At 40.0% G+C, this 19,396-nt stretch overlaps 1 protein-coding gene across 2 annotated transcripts in view; it reads left to right on the top strand.

Moving 5' to 3' along the window:
• GSK3B (glycogen synthase kinase 3 beta) overlaps window positions 1–19,396 on the top strand; it is a 150,345-nt gene that overhangs the window by 90,418 nt on the left and 40,531 nt on the right. For both annotated transcript variants that reach the window (XM_086464530.1, XM_086464522.1), the window contains exons 4-6: window positions 6,246–6,356; window positions 9,253–9,383; window positions 11,190–11,296. In XM_086464530.1, the coding sequence (XP_086320656.1) occupies window positions 6,246–6,356; window positions 9,253–9,383; window positions 11,190–11,296 (349 nt within the window). The remainder of the gene's footprint in view (window positions 1–6,245; window positions 6,357–9,252; window positions 9,384–11,189; window positions 11,297–19,396) is intronic.

The raw sequence follows: 19,396 nt of genomic DNA, 5'->3' as shown, positions 1-19,396 counted from the left end.
TTCATACAAATAAGGTCATCTACATCATTTTTATATTTTCATTTTTTTCCAGTGTATCATGGCTACTCAGTAGTTGGTATAGGAATGCTTCAAATTCTCGCTTTGTCTTTGAAAGTAGGTCCAAAGTCTTTGTATCTTTAACATACTATGTCAACCTTCAAGATAAGAAAAGGAAGGTGGGTCTCTCGTGGTGTTTGATAAGGGTGTGTGAAGTTGTCAGTCCACTCAGTGGACTTGTGATGGTTCATTTGCTGTGATCTCAGAGCACAAAATTAAGGTGACCACACCAAAGGGGTTTGCTTCAATCAAACTGTGAAACTTTATTGTTTGCCCGTAAAGTAGTGTGTGATAGGTAAAGAGGGTGAAAGGAAAGGGAAAAGTAAAGTGAAAAGAGGAAAGAGATTGATAGCTACCACTACGGGTCCCAGGTCCAGGCAGCGTCCTAACGATTGTCGTGATCCTTGGTGGGGAAATCTTTCGAAGTTCGGTTGCTGAGGAGCCATCTCTTATGCCAAGTAACACACCTTGCTCCTCCTCTATATCTCCACCTCTTCTTGGCTCCATCGATGCTGATCAGTCTTTCCTGGCAGCAGTTACACCGTCCACCTTATCAGCTCTGGCTTGTCCCTGGTACTGGGGAAGGGCTCAGCGCTCTTCATACCATGCAGCTCTCCCTCCCGGGGTGCTCGTACCACGTTCCATTCTTGGGATCAGCAACTGCGTCTCAGGCAGGCCGCTGCAGACTCATGTCAAGATGTTAGCCTGACTTTGGGGTACCTTATTGTCCATATCCCTGATGACAAGGTTGAGACAATGCTGTTCTTCAGACCAACTCTTACAGAAGTGCGTGTTGATTGTAGCTTTAAGAAAAAGTAAAATAACTTTTTTTTTTTTAAATCTAGGGCAAAAACTGTGACTTTGAACCTTGTGTGTTGTCTAAATCTAGATGGCTAAGCCAGGGTGAAGGGCATATCTCACCTCATGCTGACACTCTAGTGTTTAAATAATGCACTCTGAAAAAAGGTGTAATCCATGTGAAATGCAAAAATCCGTTTTCTTGCTTTCCAACTCCCAGTTAAATCCTTCAGCGCTTTTTGACAGAACTCTTGCATAGCTGCCATCCTGCCAGTAACAGCTCTGTGTGTAGGACCTACCTCAAACATCATCAGTGGGGTGCCATCATATGGTAAAGAAAACATGATCCCCTTGAGTAAACTGCTGGGCTTATGTACTTTGTGTAGCCTCGATACTGATGCCTTAGGATAATTTCAATAAGTACATTCTAGAGGCATATTCCTTAATTTTAAGTTTATTGCTTATTTGTGTGCTTTTAGCTTGAATAGGCAGGTAAAGTGAGCTTCTTCAGAGTGCAATTCCACATTTGTTTCTCCAAATTCAAAGTTAGTTTAAGAAACTCCTATATTGTTAATCTCTCTTAGCTGTGCTTATACAACTGATCACATGGAGTCCATCTGAAAACTAGCTCAATGATCTGGGATTAAAAAAAGGTATAAAAACAAGAAAACACCCACAAACCACAGCAGAACCACCACCACACTGTTACTGACCTGCCAGGAGATGAAAAGTGAAATGATCATATTCATCACTTTTCCCAAATGCTGACCAGTAAATTTAGTCACCCGAGAAGAAATCGCCCAGAACAGTTTCTTAAACTTTATCCTATTACTTGATACTCAGGGAAATTTTCCTTAGATTCCAGATATGACTGACAGTTCAGGAGATCTTCTCACATCTTAGTAGATGCTGACATACTCTTCAGAGTATGCCCTGTGACTTTTTTTTTCCTTTTGCCCTTAGTCTGGCATTTGGTGTGTATCACCCCCCCGGCTTCTATCATTATGTTGGTGCTAAATAGGGGAAATAGTTGGACTGTGACTGACTAATATTGATTGCAGTTTTATACATGCATGTTGTAAATGTAGTGTGTGTGATCTATGAAAAAAGTTAACGAAAGCTGGTAGAAAGCACTCAGGATTAGTTTGGGGTTTGTTTGAAGTGGGGGAGGATCATAGAGGAGGAACATTTGTACTTTGCCTGCAAGGAACAATCCTGAAGAGTGAGTCTTTGAATTCAGTAGCTGCTACTTTAGATTGGCCACAGTTAAGCTCAACTGGCTGGTGCTTAAAAAGATTGTTTGTATGGATTGAAAGAGAGAAAGAGCTTTAAAAGTGGAGTTTGAGACATCTATGCAGACATTTCTAAGGTAATGTTTTCAATTTTGCTCAGTCTTCAGCTCCATAATGTGCAATGCTCGTGTGCTAGAGTGGTTGCACTTGCAGCCTGTTTATCTCCAATTTCTGATACAAAAAAAAAAGCCTAAGTTACTAGAATGTTTTGGCTCTTGTGTCCTAGTCTTTCTCATGCCTCTTATTATGGCGTAGTCTGCATTAGTATTTACTTCTGTGAAGTGTTTCCAGCTGAAGTGAAGTGGTGCCTGAATTCTTTTTTCTTGAGGGGTGTAGGGGGGTTCAATGGCAAACTGGTGGTTACTTTACTGTGGCTTGTTTGGAGCAGTATTTGTCAGCTGAGGATTTATCTGCCAAAAAGTAGCTTCTAACGTTTCAGGCAATTGCAGGTACATGAGTTGCATTGCTAAAGTCAAAATCCTAATGAAATACATTGATCCTGTGTTTCAGGATCTGGCTTCCTGCCCTCCCTCTTTTTTATTTTAAGATTATGGTCATAACCTTAGCAGCAAGCACAGGAGAACATGCACACACATAAACACTTGACCTGCTGAGGAAAACTAATAATCTATTCAATCCCAAGGTCTCTAAGGAAAAGTGAGTTATTTAATGACGTCTTATGTTTGCTTTCTGTCATTTATATGATATAGTCTCCTCTGGACTTTTCTGTTCTCTGTAGAGGGGTTTCAGAGGTGCTTCTGACTGTTAGGTTACCTTGGTTTGTTCCCAGTCCAACAATTTTGAAACAGCAGTGTTGGAACAAGTCACGTGTAGAATATATGGTGGGGTTTGAAAAAGGCTTCCTGTAATGGAAAGATAAGCCTTGATCCTGCCGCTTGATCCTCAAGCAGTTGCCCTCATTTTACAAGCTCTTTGCGCTAACCCTGTTTCCTATTGCAATACATCTGGGTCACTGGAAAAATATGTGTTTAGGAGGAATGCATGAGGTAGGCAGACCAGGTTACATCATCCTCAGAGCTTGTCAGGCCATGACTGCTTTCTAGCTCATCCTGAATGTTGTTCAGGGGAATCCAGGTAACCTGGACGTTGTTTTCATCCAGTTCATGCTCACAGAGAAGGATGAGGGCTCTTGAAAACCATATTCTGAGTGTTTATCAGACTTGGACCAGGTGACACCAGAAGGAGGTAGGTCAGAACACTTGAATCATCCTTAATTCATGAAAGCAGTCGTTTAGAGCACTTCAGAATGTCAGTTGCTTGTCGTAGGAGTAGAATGTGCATCTACTTATATAGCCAACACCATAAGCCTTGCCTTTACAGTTGCATATTAAAGTTCTGGGTACATCAAATGGTGCCTCAAAACTTTTTAGTTGGCTGGGGAAAAGTTTTTGTGTGCCTTTTTTCTAGGTGATAATGTGTGATATGTATTTACACATGAGCAATACCACAAAAAACCCATGTTTGTTCAAGTACTGTGGGTAGCATCAAAACTCATACAAATTGGTGGGTGAGTGCAAAACTTCCATCTCCATGATTCAGGTGCCTTGAGGTTTTTTGTGGTTGTGTCATGCCATGCCATCGAATTAGTACCGTTTCCAACAGAACATAAAATAAAAATAATAAAAATGGAGGAGAGAAAAGTGAAGCAAAGGTGGTATGAACTAAATAGTTTGGTAATTCTCAAAACCCACTGTTGTGCAGTAGTATAGACAGGGTTTAATGAACATACGTATTACTATTTTACATGTCTCCTTTTGCTTGTACTATGAGAGAATAATGAAATCACTGTTGTTCCATTTCTGGTCATTTTTTTTCTGTCTCTCTAATCTCTCATGTAAGTCTTTGATACATGCAACGTGAATCCTTGAATGAAAGTAATTAACCTCAGTAACAGAGTACTCTGTCCAGTGACTTGTTACCAATAAGACTTTCCCATCTTCCAAGAGGCAAGCAGTCAACATATTCATCAGGTTGTATCTGCATTGAATGAAGTAGAACTCATATTCATGAGACTGTTTTCTCTCTTGGCATACAGATTGCCTTACCAGGCATAAGTTAATTTTGATTTTTCAGGACACTTATTTTCTGCATTTTGTAATTAATTCCTTGAAAGCTCTGACCCAAGATAAGGTGGTGGTGGACTTCTATTGGCTTGAAGTGAGAGTCAAGGAAAGAAGAACTTCTCTTGTTGCAGAAAGGGAAGTGCTAAAATACAAATAGGTCCTTTTCTTGCATACGTTTGCACATCTGTGGAGTTCCAGAGCTGTCTGGTACTTCCTCTGCACTGCTGGTAGCTGTCCTTCCTCGTTCATTTCAAAAAAGTTTGTTCTTCAGCCTGGTCTCCAGGTTCCTTCATGGTGTTACCCAGTTCCTGGGTTGGCACTGGGATGTGCGGCACCAGTGTAGGCAGGGTTTCAGAGGCGGCTGCTCCTGTCTATGTTGCAGAAGTACCATGAGAGCAGCTACAAGTTAATGGGCCATTGGCATTTGCTTAGTGCTGGTGCTATTCCCACTGTCATTTAAGCAACAATGTTAAAAAAGGGCATCTTTTGGTAGGGAAGAGTGATGTAGGGAGGGCTTTGCAAGGTGACTTGGCCTATTGGGAAGTATTGGTAAGCGCTATTAAAATGTCCTTAAAAGACAAGCATTTATTACCAAAGAATGGTGAACAGAGATCTGGAATTCTGAGTCTTTAACCACACACAAAACCAGCAGTTACTTGCATATTGGGTATTCGAGGTGTGTATTTCTGTGTGTGGTACCATCTGCCATTTCTTTGCTCTTTTCTGAGGCAGGACAGAGACAGGTAATGAAAACTGTGAGTAACACACCATACTCGGTGCTTGAAGTGATGTGTTAAGTCACAGTAATGTTATTAAATTGCTATAGCTAAATGAGGTTTATTTTTGGGGTATTAAGATACATAGCCAAGTGGACCTGCTGACAAGGGACTCCAGTTGAAGACCTGGGAGTTCTGTACTGTTTCCATCCATCTAAAGTCTCTATGTACTGTCTTTTTCTGTAGAAAGATCTAGCTGTTAATACAGCAAGCGCAGGAGAGGTTTCTTCTGGTTAATTCACCTAGCTTTCAAAAATAATTGTTCAGGTTGATATAGTTAATTATACCCACCCCCCGGTGCCCTAACGTTAAATGTATTCACACAGTCCTGATAAGATCTGCACAGAAGACTATATTAAAATATCAGAAGTCTTTCTAAGACCTGTTTTACTCTGAAAATTCTCAGTTCCACAATTAGGCACTACGTGATTATAGTACTTTGTCATTTAATTCCTCTTTGTTCCTTCTTTCGTTTGCTAATGTATTCTGTAACAAAGTGCTTTATTATAAAGCTACTTTTGTTGCTTCTCTGTGTTATGTTCACTCTGACCTCTAACCTGATCCTAGATGTTAAGTGATACTTGACTCTCTGGTTTTGGCTTGTTCTGTTTTGCCATGAATAAGCTCATATGTTCAAGCTGGAGATAACTGGGACATCAAAATACATGTAAACAGAATGGTTACAAATGTTATCACTGGCTTACGGTCTATGAATGGTTAATATGTATTATACATCCCTTAATAGTCACAAATTCAGTAAGATCAAAGTAACATTCCTAAAAGATGCAGGGTGTTTAAACTTTTTTGATGTGTAGTTGTTGAGGGGTGAGTTTAGGACTTAAATTTGCATTTCTTGAGTTTTGCTGGGTAAGGAACTAATGAGTTAACAGGCTGCTTTAAATAATGATGCAGATGTCACCTTGAAATAAATAGCTTCTAATGAAAATATTGACTGGAAAAAACAATTATATACTTGTCCCCATTTATAGTCAGAAAATGCCTATGTTGGAGACCATATTTAATTAATGTGACTTTAAATAAAAGTTTGACTTAAGTATTAGTGCACAAGTGCAAAGCCTAAAGGAAAAAGTTTGGCAGCAGTTCACACTTCCACTAAAGATGTATACTTAAAATGTCCGTGGCTTTCTCATCCTGTTGGCTTCTCTGAATACTTTAATTGTATTTTGTGCTTCAGATCTATTGCTGACTTTTTTTTTTCCTTCTCTGTTCTCTTTCAGAAAGATGAGGTGTACCTCAACTTGGTGCTGGACTATGTTCCTGAAACAGTATACAGAGTTGCCAGACATTATAGTCGGGCCAAACAGACACTCCCTATGATTTATGTCAAGGTAGGTACCCAATAGATGTGGTTAGATGATGAAGGGTATTATAGGAATAGCCTCTGTGGATACCTCTTTTCTGACATAATTAGTTTTCTGAAATTTTTAGGAGAATATACATCTTGAGGCAAGGAAAAAAAAATTAGAATGATTATTTATTAGGGCAAAGGAAGAGTAGAGCCTTAAAGCAAGCACTTCCGATTTCTCACTTTACAAAAATCTTGGAATAGGTGGGGGAGACCAAGTGTGAGGGCAGTGGTTTGTTTTTGAAGCAGCTTAGGTAGAGACTGACACCAGCCAGATTAGCAGCTTCAGTTTCCTGAGATGAAGACACAATAGTACAAAGGTCAGGAACTGAAAGATGTCAGGAAGAATAGTGTTCTCTTATCTGTTATCTTCCCCTTTCCCTGGCATATGAGTAAGAGTTCATGTGCATCTATTGTGGGCATGAAAGGCATGGGGTTTTTTTCCCCCACTTGTAGCCCATTTGTTCTTCTCTTAAAGAGCATGGGGCAAGATGCTTGTATGCACATTGTAGCCTCAAAACCTCACTTAAGTTGTCTGCGTCTTTTGTCATCTTTTACAGAGTGGTTAAAACGAATAATTTTTTTTTTTTTTTTTTGCCAAACAGGGGACCCATCTGGGTCTCGTAGTTCTATTTCATATATTGTGATGACCCCAATCCACACCCTAGTGAATGATCATGTTTTCACGTGACATTAACTGGTTAACATGGTATCCAGGTAACATTAAATGAAAATTAGCAACAAATATTCCTGATTCATATTGATTTCTCCAGACTTGTCTTTAAAAGTGTAATGCTTAACATGAGGGTGGGCTTAGGAACAAACTTTTACTTGATTGAAAGAAGATGCAAGTTACAAAGGTGAAAGGTACAAATAGTAATTATTCCAATAACAAAGCGTTGTGCCCTAACTGTATATGCATAAATTGTAAATGGCATGTCTCTACAACAGCCTGTTTTTAAGCAAGCACTGAATTTTATCATCCAATGGTAACAATTTCTACTGCAAGGTCACTGTGGTGTGTTGGTGGAACAGCATGTCTTCAGCCCTAAAATCTGTCAGCTTAATTTTTGATAAATTGTTTATATATCTTTTGTCAGTGCTCTTGCCCTAATTGCTCTTCATTATGAGAACTTGGGAAAAATTATCTTTATTTATACTTTGAGAGAAAATTCTGCTTCAACTCTTTCATCTTGCCAGATGCTTGGGACTTCCTGTTCCAGGTAGCCTGGAAGACTATTCTTTTCTGGCAAGGCAAGCCTTTCTCATAATCCTGTGTTTAAAAAGATCGTGTTACCTTGATGTCATTAAGGCTTTTGCAATTTTCCGGGCATCTTGGCTACACAAAGGTCAGATCATACCTATTTGTTCGCTTCTGATTGATACCTAGGCAAGTAGAGAGCTGCTCTTCCATGGACAACAAAGGAACTGTTAAGGAACTGCAGGAAAGCTTTTCTGCTAATCTTTTTGTCAATTTTTATTTGTAACTTCTAACATGTTAAGAAATCCTTGGAAATTTTGCGGGTTTTGTATGGAGATGAAAGGCATACTTTCTAAATCCTGCATGTGTTGACTTGACTCCTCAAGTTAGAACAATCTTTTGCATTATTTTGCAATACACTTGCACAATGCATACTTAATGTGTCTAGAACAGGCAGTTTGGAAAACATGTTTGTTTGCTTTGCTTTTTGCAGAGTTGTGGTTTTGAGAAACAAACTAAAGACCTAGAGCCAAAATCCAAGCGATTCTCCTGCTGCCTCTACTTTCCCCACCAAACAAACAACAAAAAACAAGGGAGAGAGAAACTGTAAAGACAAAGATAGTGGTGAAAGTGAGGCGAACATGACCTGATACCAATATCTAGCAATTGCACCCGGTTTTACAGACCGTTAAAGATGAACTGTGGAGAATGTGCTTAGAAAAGGAAAGTGCGGAGGTACCTATCTGGTACAGTGTCCTGCCTGTAGCTTGATTTTTAAATGGAACCTTGTGAAGGACATAACAAAGATAACTAGTAACCTGACAGCCTGTTATCAGTCTTGAAAAAGGGCTTTCCGTGCCTTTATGATATGCTATACAGCCTTAATTGTATCCAGCAGCTCTTTATTCTCTATAGTGAAAACTGTAGCTCCAGTAGCTGGACATCCTCCCCATGCCTTGTATTTGTGCCCTGTGAAGCTTTTGGCTTCCTAACATCTTCCCTTGCTATATTCCTCCTTGCTGAAGGGTTAGCCAGCCTTGGAAAGAGGACAGAGAAAACTGTCCCTCAGCGTAATTGTTTGCTGCGCCTTGCATAAAATTACTCTGAACAGTTGTTTTTATCTGCCTTCTCTTTTTGCCCAGAGATTTGAAATTAAAAGGAGTCTTTCCCCTCACCAAGAGAAACTGGGAGATTCACTCAAGTGACAGGCTGAGACACTACCGTAGTCCTTGGGCAACATTTAATATGTTGTTGATAACTTCATCAACTAAAGGGTTTTCTTTGGGGGAGGCGTTATTTTTGGGGGTTTTCTAATAGCTTGGAATACTTCATTTCTATGATGGGGCTGATTTATAAAGCAAACACACACCTTTGTGTATGTTTTTTTGTGACTACCATTCTTTATAAATGTTGGAAAGCTGGCACAATTACTTTTTCGGAATTGTGCTCTTTTTTTGAAAGGACAAATGAACAAATTTGAACTTCATGTGTGAGTATGTGGCAAAGGGTGGGGTGGGAAAGGTATGTAAACACCTTGCCCATCTTCACAGCATTAATGTGAATTCAGTAGAGTCTTTTTGGAGTAATTTTGTTTTTCTCATAAGACTTCGTGTTAAATTAATTGTCTACCCTGTTTTGACTGGGAACGCATGCCTTATGCAATGTTTCTGTGTTCCAGTTGTACATGTACCAGCTGTTCCGGAGTTTAGCCTATATCCATTCCTTTGGGATCTGCCACCGGGATATAAAACCACAGAACCTCTTGCTGGACCCTGATACAGCTGTTCTAAAACTCTGCGACTTCGGAAGGTAAGCGCGTCTGTGGCTTGAAACCTGGTGAAAAGAGCTTCCTTCAAAGTGAACCTGGTGCAACTTTGCAAAGAAATCCTCTGTGTTCTTCAGAGGGTCTTCGCTTGTAGTTTTGAAAGAGAAACTATTGATATTGTATTTTTCCTCTTAAAATGAGTTCATATGGGGCAGGGGGGGAAAGAGCTGGAAAAGGATATCAAGAGGGAGGGAATTAAAGTTCAAGCCTGTACTAGAAAAATAAAATATGCTGTCACATAAGGAAAATACTGCGCCATGGAAAAACACAACCAGACATCAGGGTGAAACGTGTTTGGGGAAGAGAGGACAGGTGCAGTGGCATAGTAACCTAAAAAGGCTAACGTTATACTTTATTAGTCTACTTGTATGTACACGAGTTCACTTAATATTTGAAATACTGTAGAGGCTTAAGATCAGAAGCAACACTTCTAATTGAAGCTTTTCTGTATCCTGGTTTCCAATGGCACATTTATTTCCAGTATCTGTTCAAGTGAATTGCCTTTAGAGTCCAGCCCCCATCTTAGAACTGATACAGAAATTCTGGGAGTGCACACTGAGACAGTAGACACATTTCTCTCCAGGAAAGTTCAGTCTGTAGATTGTGCTATAACTCTGCAGACTAAAATAGTTAGGGCATATGTGCAAGAGGTCACGGAAGCTGCTGTTGCTAAATTCGCTTGCCCGTAGTGAGTGGGAATGTCAGATGGTGGTTGTTCAAGCAGTGCATCGTCATGCCTGGTGGCTTGGGAATCTCCTCCTCAGCTCTACCTCACCAGTATTGAAGCAAAGTAGGAACTGCACTGAAGCTCAAAAGTAAGAGTGCATAAAAAGGTGGTACTTCCTCTGTGTTAACAGTGAGAATTTAATTGTAGCTTCTATATAGAAAACAGAAAACTGAGACTTTTTAAAACGGGCTAAATGGGTGGTGGGAGTCCTTCTTCCCTGAAGGCTGAGAGGAGTGTCTGGAAGGCTGAACGCTGGATTTGCTTGGCTTGACACTCTGCTGAGTTTGGTGCTACTTAGTTATTTCTGAAAGGGCAGTTTTGTCTTCTAGCTCCTTTCTGTCTAACTCTTGGTGTTAATTAAGAAAGAATTATAATATGTTCACAGATTCATGTTCCAAAAGTAGTGTGCTGTCGTGTTCCTTTATTTTCTTAGGTTCTTCCAAAGGTAGTGGTTGGGGCAATACTGTAGGTTAGATCCTTTGAGGCTGATATTTTACAGTACAAATGAAGCCTCCATGTTAATCATGGACCATAAATATGTGACTACAACGGCAAAGTGTGTTTCCTTTGTCTCCTCATACCCCTTTTCCTGCATACCACGCTCCTTTAAACAGCGAAGAGCCAGAATACTCTGAAAATTTAAAACAAAACAAAACAAAAAACACAAACAAACAAAAAAACCCTGTCACTTCTGGTGAGTATTGAGAGCTTTTGACCCTTAAAAGGTAACTACTTTTGACTGAGCCATGGTCTGTCCACTTTCTTTGTAAACAAACCTTTGTACCTGGCAAAAGACAGCTGCCATCCAAAAGTTGACCCAATTTACCACATAGACTGTAGTCAGAATTTTCTTTATGTCCTGTATAAGGTAGCTGCTTGGTGGATTGGACTGGTGTCACGGTAAATCATTGAGTCTGTGGCTTGCATCAGCTTATAAGAACATGGTACTTTAGCATTTAGGAATTGGCGATGAGTGAAGGGTGCCAAAGCTTAATGTTGGTCTGCACAGCAATATTGTAAAACTATTAATTGCTGAAAGATTATTGTTTTGTTTCCTTCTCAGTGCAAAACAGCTGGTTCGTGGAGAACCTAATGTCTCATACATCTGCTCTCGGTACTACAGGGCACCAGAGTTGATCTTTGGAGCCACCGATTATACCTCCAGTATAGGTATGTATATGTATTTGTTGAAATCTATACAAGCTGCATGAGTCTTTATTCTGTAGTTAAGTGTAAAGGTTTCCAGAGATCTTAGATATAATCCCCAGAGGCAGAATTTTGTTGTAAATGGTCAGGTACCACTTGTTAACGCAATACATACATTTTGTAGACAGCTGCTGTGTTTCTATGCCTTTTGAGATTTCAGTCTCAATTACATTAGGAAAGGGGCTTTTTTAATGTTTGGGGGAAATCTGATTTCAAACAAAAAAATCCAGGTAATTTTGCCATTTAGTTTAAAGGTAGGTATGAGATCTCATGCCAGAAAAGCTTTTTGATCACTTAAAATAGCTGTAAAGAATGACTGTAGAAATACCAGATACTGCTTCTGATATTCTGTGATTTAGACACAAATAATTCTGTAGTTTATTTACTTGGCTTTTAGTAAAGAGTTTTTAATGGGAGGGAAAATGTGTCCTGATTGGTTTTAAACTCTCTTGACAGTTTTAATATATTGTGTACAGCAGTCTTTCTGATTCAACTTATTCTGTTAACTTTTGCCGTCCATTAGTCATTAATTTTGAACACGAAGAAGAATTCTTTTTAATACCTGGCACGTAGCTTTGTCATGGAAATGTTAGCGCAGCTGGAATTTTTGGCAGAGTACAGGGGGCAGCCAGGTTTTCTTACAGTGGATTCCTAAAAATGAACAGCAAAATGAAAAACCATAAAAATGAACAGCAGTGTGTTGGCTGGTTGTGGGTAACTTACTAAGTTTTTCAGTCAAGATATTCCCTGGGGTCCTTCCGAGTGCTAGTGCGAAAGAGATGATATTTGGCTCTACGGTTCCCCAATGGTATGCTAAGCTTTTACCTTGATCATGGACTTGAGTCACTTGGGCAAGGTTTAATATGTTCAAAAGGATTTGGAGATCGTGGTCAAGTCTTGGCAGAATATGTTTATAATCAGTTAAAGTATGTTTAAGTTAGTACATTCTAACTAGTGTTAAACTTGGTGGCTGGCTGGCTCATTTCAACTCTGCAGTTCTTTTAAAAAAAGAAGTGTTCCCGAAGACAACCCTTTTTCACTAATTTTTTTACGTTAGTTATTCTTCAGTATGTGTTGTAAGACTAGTGTATCTCCCCAGTAGAAAAAGAGGCAGACCCATAAGAAGTCTGGAGAACGTAACGGCACAATCAAGATAAAAGGGCAGAACTCATTGGTTGGCCGCTGCCAAAAGTGGCAGCCCCAGCCCTACTTTCTTGTGCCTGGATACCCTGGCTCTCACAGTTCACTCTGTAATATACCAGTCCAGCTTCAGCTGCCAGGAGACTTTCAATCAGGTTAACCTTCTGCTGCATTAGTGAGTTGAATCAGCATTACTGTGTAGTCCAGTAAGCAGAAGAGCCTGGGTAAGAGCGAAGTGGCAGGAGCTCGTGAATGACAGGAAGGTTGCTGATCCTGGTTGACATCTTTTTGCCAGCTGAGAGTTAATAGATTGGCTCAGCTGTGTTATCAGAGAGCACTGAGACAACTTGTTTCAGAGGATAACTGCATAAAACAAGTATTTTAGGTGTCACCAGAAGAGGCTGCTGTATAGATAAGCCTGTGAAATGTCTCTTGCTCCAACTGTTTAATGACTTTAATCTTGTACTTTTATGCAGACCCTTTTTAAAGTTGCTTTTTCCATATTTTTCTTTGTTATCTGCTGGTATGTAAAGTAGTTCTAATAAAAATAGCATTCTAAACTTAGGAGTCCATTTTCCACTTGCCAAAAAACGTAGTGGATTTCAATTGTTGTTCAGACTTTCCAGTGCCGCACTCCCCCCACCCCACAAACCCTGTCTTCTCAAGCCCCTTCTCTGAAACTTGCACAGAATAGCTTGAAAATTGAAGTTCAGCAAGTACTCTGTCCTTCCTATCCTTTCCTCCCTCCACTTTCTTCTCAACAGAATCTTTGCATTTGGAAGCTGAGAAGTAATAAAATGCTTTTACAAACTCACTTTGCAGTTTTCCAGTGTTTTGCAATACGTTAGAAATTGTAGGGTTTTAGTTTTGTGATGCTGCTGTTTCCAGTGATGGTAAATTACCAGGATATTCCTTAGTTCTTGCTAGATAGGCAGCAACAGTGCTTAGTGAGAGCTTTTCCTTATTTCACATAAGATTGCTCAACCAACATTATTTGTACACCAACCAACAAGTACAGATAGGTTTCTTAAAAGAGAGGGAGTGGAAGGAACATTTAATTATCAGTACTTTATTCATAGCTGAAAATATAGGGAACAACAGCCTTTTTGTGCTGTAGAGTCTTACTCTCTGTGTAGGAATCCACTTGTGTGTGGTAACAAAAACTGCGCTTACGTGTAAGGTAGCAATCTTCACTCTTCTGTTTAAAACTAAAATCAGTGAAGAATGTGAAGCCAAAAACTGTTCTAAGTAGAACTTTTTTTGTCCGTTATCTGTGAGGCATACAGTTGTTTTCCTAAAGTTTTTGTTGTTTGCTAACAGTACTGTAGGGCTTGTGATTGTAATATGTAGTACACTGCAATGTAGTAGTTATTGGAAGTATTTCTGAGCAAGAATTGGTTTTTAAGCCTAGGCAGTGACACTGTGGTGGGCCAGGACTGACAGTACAGCCAGCCTGCATCGTGACCGTTTCAGTAGTCAGTCATCTTATTTAGCACTGTAACCAGGAATTGCATTAGGCTGTCTGGCTTCATCTAGGTTGTCTTTTAACATGTGAATTTGTCCATGTGACGTTGCTTGTTCTTCAGTGTAGCAGGTTGGTTCCAGGATGTCTTTTTATTGTGGATATCACAACAGAACTGTAAACTGGCTTTTAACTTCTAGGATCTTGATTGTTTCATCCGAGTGCATGACTTAAAGGAATCTTTTGGGTTAGAGTTTAAAAATAACTCACAGCCAGGGGTAGTGTTTGTTGCACTTCTGTGAAATACTACATTAGTGCTGTATTTAAATATATATGATAGTAAAAGTAGCATCAAAACACATTTACTGCAGTTAATGCCTCTGTGTGTGTCATCCAGCAGACCTGGGACTATTGTTAAAATAATGACCTGCGAAATGACCTACTCAAGGTTTTAGATAATCATCCCTGTGCCAAATAATTACAATCCAGGCCTGTAATAGCTCTGTCTGCCTGTGTTACAATTTTAAAGGATTTTTCAGTGGTCAGGCACAAGCATTTGTGTCACTCGGGTGCCTTCATATCTTGTACAATTTGGGCCTTTGTGCACCTTTGACTGAATTTTGCACGTGCGTGCATGTCCCTAAGGCTTGCTGGGGATGGCATGTAGTTTTGTTCCTGTAGCTGATTTGCAGGAGTGTTTTTGTTTGATGTTGTGTTTTGTTGGTGTTTTTTTTTTGCTAACCAAGCCCTTCAGCTATCCCTTGACAGTGTTTTGGCTGAAACTTCTTCCTTGCAGGCCTGTGTGTGTTAGACCATCCCAGAGCATGTTGCTGGCGTGCTGCTGGCTGCACTGGTCACATGGGTGCTTCTGCCTGCTGAAAAACTGTGGGATGGCTGCCCATGTTCCCCTGCAACATCCTGGGACAACCATAGGCACTGGAGCAGGGATGGGTGCAGATGTTTCTGTTGCCACATGATCCTCTTATATAAAAAGAAGCTGTGGAGTTAAGCATTACTTCCATAACATGCTTTTTACATGCCTTTTTTTTTTTTTTTTACTAAGTTAGGTGATGGGGCAACGGAGGGCTCACCAGAACGTGGTGGTGCTTCTGGTCTGCTGATCTCAGCATGTTTTTTCCATCACTGTGCTGGCAGGAGTTGAGAGCGTTCCAGAGGGAACATTTATAGCCACTGGCAGGGAAAGATTGATCTGCGTGGCTGTATTGCTGGCTTCTCTTGGGGTGTCCAAAAATAAGCATCATGAAGTTACTCATTCACTTTCCTAGCGAGCGCTAAGACAGAGGGAGAGAGTATTTCACCTCAGCAGTCTGGAGCAGAAGCTTCTCTGGAGGCGTGCGTAGTTGGGCTGTCTCAGAGTTTCTTGGGGCAGAAGCATCACAAGGCGTGTCCCAAACCTGTTGCCAAACAGTGAAAAGTATTTGCCTTTGTGTCTGGAATGGCAACTTCCAATGCTGAAAATAAGCACGTGCGTTAATTTCCTGAACTATTCTATCACCTGTCGTTGTACTTTCGTCTCTTCATTGAAGAAGGATAAAGATACCGGTGTTTCCAAGTACTGGAACAAGCATGGCTTTCCAAACGTTTTCAGGTTTCAGCCTGATTCTGTCTCCATAATCTGTGGGTCTGTGGTGGCTTGATGTGCAAAACTTGCACCAGCGTAGCACTCACGCCCATAATCCAGAATTTTGCTCTCATCCTGACATCCCAAAAAATTGTTCCAAACAAGCAGCAATGAAAAGCACTTTGGGCTCTGGCATTTGGCAGCTAGAAGCTGCTGATTTTATGACTTCCTAGGGCTGCTTTTTTTGACTCCTGGTTTCTTCCCTGCTAATTTGTTTCCGCAGGTTCCAGAGCAGCAACTCTGAGTCACCTCCAAGACGGAGGAAGTCCGTCAAGATCAAGGGATAGTGAGGCAGAGATTAATAGATGGGGAGGGGGAAAAACCAACCACAGAACTGTAAATGTGCCTCAAAGTGTTAGATAGTACAAATTAAGAACTTTTCATTAAGTGAACAGGAGCAGGCTCTACCTTTATTTTGGGGGGGGGGGGGGTCCCCCTCCCCCTTCATGTCCTCCAAATAACAAGTTAGAGGAGCCAACGATGAATGGTGCTCATGCTGTGAAGAGGGCCAGCTTCTCAGCTTGGAAAGGCAGAGTTTGAGATCACAAAAATGAAATTTATGGACAGGGTATTCTGTCACAGACAACTGGAAATGACCATTGCCCACTTGTAGAATTATAGCAAAGGAGTGTATTTTGCAGGTTGTCCTGCTGGATGCCCCTTCCTGAACTAAAGAGAAATTTTCGTTTTCTTACATTCTCTAGTGCTGGAATGGCATTCAAAAGCAAGAGAATTATACAGTGGATATTATTACACAAGTTAGTGTACACCTAACAACTGTGAAGATCAATAAAGTAGTAGAAAAGTAATTTAAGAAAAGTTTTGTAGGGTAAGAGGCTATATGATTTTTTGTGTGCTTAAATTAATGCAGGTAGTTCACGTGATAATGGAATTTGTCTAAGTGTTCTTTAGTCTACAAAAGATACGGCATTAGCTACTATTATAATGTGTGAAAGCTATCTGAAATAAGCTTATCTGAAGCTTGCTTCTGGCTGGCATTTGCATTTACTGTCCATATTGTTTAGACTACATTTCACCAAAAATATGAAGTAGCCTTGCCCACTGTTTTCTACTTAAAATTAGTAGCTTTCAGTATTTTGTCCTGAAATGTCACGTTGTCCCAACTAGTTTGGCATAAGGATGATTTGTTGACTTGTTTTCTGTTAAGGTTCTCTCTTGATCTTGTTTATTAACTAGTTTGAAGCATGTGAATAATAGTTAATTTTGCCTTAATTAAATTGCACATATTAAAATGAAATAGTTCGGAAAATGCTTCTCCTCCCATGGGAGCAGGTAGTTACACTGCAAGGTTGCTCTGAAAGATTATTAACCTATAACAGTTAGCTGTGAAAGTGCTAAGGCAGAAAAGGGTCCTGGAAGGAGCTATCAAAAACTAACATTAACTACCTTATCACTTCTCTTAAGTAACGTTTTTGAATACAGAATTTAGTACATTGTTTACTTCAGGCTTGAGAAAAACGTTACCGTCCAAATTTGGAAGATAAATTTTAAAATGCCAGATTTGAATGGGAAAAACAAAGGTAAACTATTCTGGAGCCAAATTTTAGTCCTGTTAAAGTCGATGGCATAAATTGCATCAAGTTTCAGCAGAGCTGAAATTTCCCAGTTTCTTCCTCATTGTACACTGCTCAACAGAGTTGTGTAAACACCTATGTCAGTTGTGTTTTGTTGCCATCCCTGCTTGGAGCTGCTGAAGCTAGCCTCTGCTCTCTGGCTTTCTTTGAGGATGCTTCAAGGATTTGTTCACTTCCTTGCCCAGGGAACATTGCCCAAGTCCTAATTTGGAAATCAGTGAAATTACACTCCTGGAAAAAAAAACTGGAGATTTTGGAGTGCCTCTAGCTTATTTCAGTGTGTGTTTAAAGCATTAGCAGGGATAATCAAGGAAAACTAAATAGACTTTTAACAAGGCATTAAATCACCCGATTTGGAAGGTTTCACTGCATGAGGAACAACTACATTGGTTTCTGATGGATTTGTTGTATGTTTGGTGGATTAAACCCATCATGAATACAGCAAGTATTCCTCAGACTTCCCCAGCTATTTCCTCATGACCTGCATCATTTGGTTTTTTCTTCTCTCCCCCTGTGATGCCCTCAGCTTTCTCCTGTACCCTCTGCTGTTTCTGCTTGGCCGCCTTGCTTGAGAAAGCACCTGCACATCCTTCAACTTGTGGCAGCTGCAGTTTGGCAGGGTGGGAGCAAGCCCAGCATGTCCTGCAGGGACTGAGCCGTCCTCTCCTCAGCAGGAACACTGGTGCATTGCTCTCCCCATTGTTTTTTACTAAACTTCTGTAATGGATTCGAGATGTCTGCCGTTCAGACTTGTCTGAAATTGGCTGGTGGAGTGCAAAGGCATTTAGGGAGAGTGGGAAAGAACAAAACAGCACAAAGCCAACTTCATGGAGCAGCCAGACCAGAATGTTATTTAAAACAGTTTTTAAAAGCCACAGTCCAATTTGGGGAAAAAAAAATTTAAAAAAAAAAAAATTATCATGCTAGCATAGCTTCAAAATTTTAGAAGGAAGTGAGTTGAAAATGCTGACTTACTCTTATGTCAGGTTTGGGTTTGTGTATGTTCTGTCAAATACTTTCCCTTCACACACATATTGTTTCTTTTTCAGTGCAAAATAAGGATTGAAGTTGTATATAATTATAGCTTTGGGGTACTGCCTGTTTTGTATTGCCAGTGTAAGTGTAAAGGACTGAGCTTTTTCAAAACCTTTTAAAGGTCCCTTCAAGTAGATTTTTATGTTACAGCACTCTGACTGTTTAATACATGTAATCTGCTTCTTCAGTACTTCTGAAGAAATCTCTGCTATCTGATAAACTGTTGTGTAACTTCCTAAAACCCAATATGCATGGGATGACATCAAAAGTGATTCTTTGCATCATCTTTTTGTTGTGTGTGTTGGTCCAACAGCAGCAGCTATCAGAGAGAAACATTGTTTAGCAGTCAGATGCAATTAAATGTTCTTTACGTGATGCCTCCAGTTGTCCTGTCCAAAAGAGATCTTAGCACCTTGGTGGCCATATCAGCTTTTACTAAATATGACTGAAAGATCAAAAAGCGTGATCTGGTATGTTTACTTGTTGAAATTCAAAACTCAAACTTCAGATTATTTCTGGTTGCTTTTTGTATTGTAAGTAGTTACGTTTTAGGGTAAACCCTGATGCAATGTTTGTACTAAGGCATTAAGAAAAAATGCATCCATTTGACTTTGAGGTGAATGATTTTTGAAAGCTGCAGCAATGAGCAGTGCTTTTTGTCTACCAGATGTTCCGGTTGAGCCGTATCTTTCTTGAGAAGAGGGGGGAGTATTTTTGCATAGGCCCCCTGTCTTTCATTTAGAAATGGGGGAAGGAAAAGTCTGTTCTACCATGCAAATTATTTTGTTATCATTCTTGAATTTCTTAAAGGTTTTTTTTAATTATCTTTTTGCATCAGAATCTAGTGATTGTGACAAAGTGATAATAGACTGTGTAGAGAACTTTGAGACATTTCTCTAACGCAGATCTTATAGCTACAACTGACAGTGTTGTGTGTATCCTGTTTCCCAATGGCATAGTTCAAATATCCTAGCAGAATAAGGATCTCTGTCGCGAGTTAGCTATCTCAGGTTGGAACAGGCCTCAGGAGGTAAATTCTCTGGGTTTTGAGTTGTGGTGATGCTGCTGTTATTTCATGGGGGAAGGTTAGCTCTAAAATTTTGTAGGCAAGAGTTCAAAGGGAGATGGGTGGAGGGTGACTGGTTTTGTTCTTTTCTCTTTTGGCCTGTAGGCTTTACAAATCTGATGGC

Source organism: Leptosomus discolor, chromosome 1 (genome assembly GCF_034619465.1).
Source record: "Leptosomus discolor isolate bLepDis1 chromosome 1, bLepDis1.hap2, whole genome shotgun sequence".
Lineage (NCBI taxonomy): Eukaryota > Metazoa > Chordata > Aves > Leptosomiformes > Leptosomidae > Leptosomus > Leptosomus discolor.
Note: the sequence above shows the minus strand (reverse complement) of the source record. Positions and strands in the feature narration are given on the sequence as shown.